We start from the raw sequence: 4,238 nt of genomic DNA on the forward strand, positions 1-4,238 counted from the left end.
GAAGAAATAACTTTAGAAATAATAATTAAACACTTTTCGTACAATCGCATGTTACTAGTAATGGCAGATAAAGAACTTGATTTCCTCGCAAATGATATTGTAAAACATCTCCAGAGAAAAATCGTTCAATCTGTTGTGTTTATCACAAAACAAGATTTCTTTGGCGAATTAGAATTAAGGCAGTTTCATTATTTTGAATACAAAAGTCAAGAAATTCTTATGCTTATTAGTGACATCAGTTCTTTTATAGGTTACATTTCGCTTTTGTCCAGCTCAAAATTGTGGAATGCAAGAGCAAAATTTCTTGTTGTAACTAATCAAAAGGAAACTAAAATTGTAAAAGAAATGTTCAAACACTCTCTCTCTAATCTTGTTACTAATATTATTACAGTTCAACATAATTTTACTAACTTTAATGCATTTACCTTTTATCCTTATACGACTCAAACATGTTCACATTTTGTAGACAAAATATTTCTACTTCATGCATGGAAACAAGGTTCATTTGTTCATCAAATGGAATTCTATCCAAACAAAATGGCTGATCTTTATGGTTGTACACTTACAGTATCCACGATTAACTTCCCACCTGTTGTTATATTAAAGAATAACATATATGGAACATTGGAGGTGGATGGATATGAAAGCAGGATTCTTCAAGAAGCTGCAAAAACTATGAATTTTACTACAAAAATAATAACACCTACTGATAATTCCTTGTGGGGTAATGTTGACGTAAATGGTAACGCCACTGGGATACACGCAGACCTTGTATATCGACGGGCAGACGTCGGATTTGCTGCGATTGTTCTGACTGAGGAAAACTATATTTATCTTGATATAACGAACAATTACAATACAGGATGTTTTACATGGTTAGTGCCCAAGGCTCGATTGTACCCTGCATGGATAAATTTGTTAACAACTTTTGCACCTTCGATGTGGGCTTTAGTTTTTCTTTCAGATGTATTAGTTATAGGTGTTTTAGTGTTAATTTTCAGACAATCGAAATACAAAAATGATGTCTATTTTAAATCCATTAGTACAGTAGCGTTTTGTTTGTGCTCCATATTCTTTTCAGTGTCTTTGCCACGACAACCAAAACATACAAAAACCAGAGTGGTATTCATAATATTTGCATTCTATTCCCTCGTTATTGTAAGTGCGTATGTGTCAAAACTAGTAAGCCTGCTTACCAAACCCAGACATAAAGCAGAAATCAATACACTTGAAGATCTTCTAAATTCAGGACTTACACCTGGAGGGCATCCTAACTTTCGAAACTTCTTTGGTCCCCTCTACAGTAAAACTCTTGAAAAGATTATGAGCAAATATATCGATGAACCTGATCATGATAAATTAATTGACCGGGTTGCTTTACAAAAAGACTTTGCGGTGCCAGGTTCTAGAGAAGCCATTATCTACTTATCAATTATGAAAGGATATATGCACACAAAATTGGTGCACACGTTGCCAGAATGTACTTTGTCTTACGCTATGCCTACTTTCTTCCGTAAAGATTCATTAATTAGGGACGAATACAATAGGATTGTAATAGGACTGATGGAAGGTGGGTTCATTGATAAATGGATTCGAGATTTTACGGAAGGTTACAATAGTCGAGAAGCAATGGACGAAAATGTGAAATCAAGTGACTTACAGGAGTTAACACCTCCTACGATGATTACATTGTCCCATCTGACTGGGCCGTTTTATGTCTTTGTTCTAGGATTGTGTGTGAGTGCTCTAGTTTTCGTCGCTGAACAAGTGAAATCGTGTGTGAAAAGGCATAATTAAAAAAAAATAAAAATTACCAAGTAATTCATATCAGATTTTTATTTACCTCATATCATTTGCGATTCTAATTGCATAACAAACTAAATGTTGATGGTAATCGTAAGAAGAAGACAAAAATCGCAAAACTCCTTCTAACCTTAAAATCAATGTGTGAAATCAAAACAAAACTGTCATCAGTAAGTATTGAGTATGATGTCATGAAGTACCTTGACCTTCTGAAAGGTGTGAGTGTTCATTTTAAAGGTTGTTGTAATCTTGAATCTTATGTGGAATAGAGAAGTTTCATTTTCAAAGCAAACTACACTTGTCTGATATTTCTTAGAAAACCTCAGACAGGGTGAACGGCTTCGGGAGCCTTAAAAAATAATAAAAACTAAATATCGCAATATCCCATTTCTTGCATTTATTTGCTACTAATTAGATTTATTAAATTTACTTCGAATATTTTCAAGACAAAGAAACTAACAGAAGAAAATTAAGAACAATTTAAACTTGTTTGGAACGAGACAATCACTTCGCTGAGGATTGTCCCCGGCGCCATACTTCCACACTGTCTTGATTGACCAGATATTTGTAGTAGTCCATTGTTTGATATTTGCCTATTTTTGAATTATTTAGAGACAGTTTAGTATCTACGAGCATGTATTGAATTGGAAAAGGCTTTATTCAAGCGAGCGAGTTCCAGCATATTGCTGCTCTACCACCTAACCCTTGTCAAGGAAATACATTCAATTATACAACAAAGATACAATCAATCGAGCACAAAAGAAACGGTGATATACAACAAAAAACACAAATATATATTAATATGATAAAAAAGAAAAGAAAAAGTTATACTTTTAACAAAACACACACACACACAAATACTGCAAGTGAAGAATTAGAAAAAGCAACAACGAAACAAAAAAAAAAAAAAAAGCATACAAATACAAGCAAGCATATGTGTGACTGCAAGCAGAAGATACATTTTGCTATTTCAGATTATACCGGTAAAGATTTTAAAACTTTTAGGTTTAAAAAAGTAATTGGTTTTTCTCAGTTTTCTCAAAAACTACACATGAAATATTATACTGGCGCATATCATTTTGTTCTACAGTAAGATCTATTGATTGGTTATATGTCTGATCTTTGGACATTGTTTATAACACTAATATTTTGTAGAACTTTACTTTTTATTATACCAAATGTTTGCGACATATGAAATCGTCGATCTACTTTTTTGTCATTAATATTATCCATCCATCGTCATTAATATTAGGCGTTTTATGTTTCTCGTTTTTAATTATATCATAATTAATATAATAATAAAAATCTCGAATATACTATTAACTCAGCAATGAAATTTACTCTTTTGTAGTAGAAATAAATTGGACATGCAACAGATGCATCTATAATACCTAAATACTTCAATAAATAGATAAAAGTTATAATTGTAGCAAGAAAAAAGAAATATTTTCGGGAAGTACAGTAATTTGGAGTTTCGGAACTTACTTCCTTAAAAAAATCACATTGTACAAAATTCAGAGATACAAAATTCAGGCTTTATTTGTTTATTTTTTAATATTATTCAATTTAAGTTGTATTGCAGAAGAATTACTTATACTACAGTAATAATTATAAAAAAAATGTCTACAATCAATTAAGTTTTGAAGCATGTGTATGAAAAGTTGAAAAGTTGTCCGAAGAGTTAAATCTAGATCTTTATGTCCCTCGGATCTGAGCTTACAGGAAAGCGTAGTATTCGAAGAGCAATAGATTATATACGAACCTTGAACGATAGACCAACAGATCTTTTACGCGTTGAAGTCAAGTAAATATATAATTATCATATACAAATAGAATACACACATAACAGATAACAAAAAGAAATATATATAATATATAATATATAATCCTTTCCTTTTGTCTGTAATGGACAAGTGCTCACGTGTTCGATTCCCGTTGGGAGATCTCAAAAAATAATTTCACAATCATTTACTTACATTAATCATTTTGTCTCCTTTAACCTATAGGGCATAATCATGGAACGCTAAACTTAAAGAAATATATTCTTATCTTTTCTTTTTCTTTCTATCTTTTTTCTTTTCTTTTTTGTCTGTAATGTATATTTTCGAAAAGAAAGCAATATGGAAGGGTGTTACCCAAAGAAATTACTTATTTGGTATTTCGAACAGTCATTCAGTATTTCATTATATAAGATAATAAGTGGTCACTAAGTTATATCTATATTATAGGTTATTTTAGTACTATAAAATTAATCAGTTATGTTCAGGGATGAAATATGAAAAGTCAGTGCCAAATGTAATGTATAAGAAAAAAATTTCTTGTCTTAGAAGACCTAAAAATGTAAACAATGAAAAGCTATTTTTCTTCGGTGTATGTCTTAGTAATTTTAGCACTAAAGACAGACATCATAAACGAATTGTTTTGAGTTAATGGTA

At 31.2% G+C, this 4,238-nt stretch overlaps 1 protein-coding gene across 1 annotated transcript; it reads left to right on the forward strand.

Annotated features, from left to right (window-relative positions):
* The first annotated feature begins 537 nt into the window (after positions 1-537).
* LOC145676534 (ionotropic receptor 21a-like) lies at positions 538-1,797 on the forward strand. Its single transcript, XM_081747364.1, has one exon. It carries the CDS (start codon positions 538-540, stop codon positions 1,795-1,797), a length of 1,260 nt encoding a protein of 419 aa, XP_081603490.1.
* Positions 1,798-4,238: the final 2,441 nt, after the last annotated feature.

Source organism: Thermobia domestica, unplaced genomic scaffold (genome assembly GCF_964235325.1).
Source record: "Thermobia domestica unplaced genomic scaffold, izTheDome1.hap1.1 HAP1_SCAFFOLD_201, whole genome shotgun sequence".
Taxonomy (NCBI): domain Eukaryota; kingdom Metazoa; phylum Arthropoda; class Insecta; order Zygentoma; family Lepismatidae; genus Thermobia; species Thermobia domestica.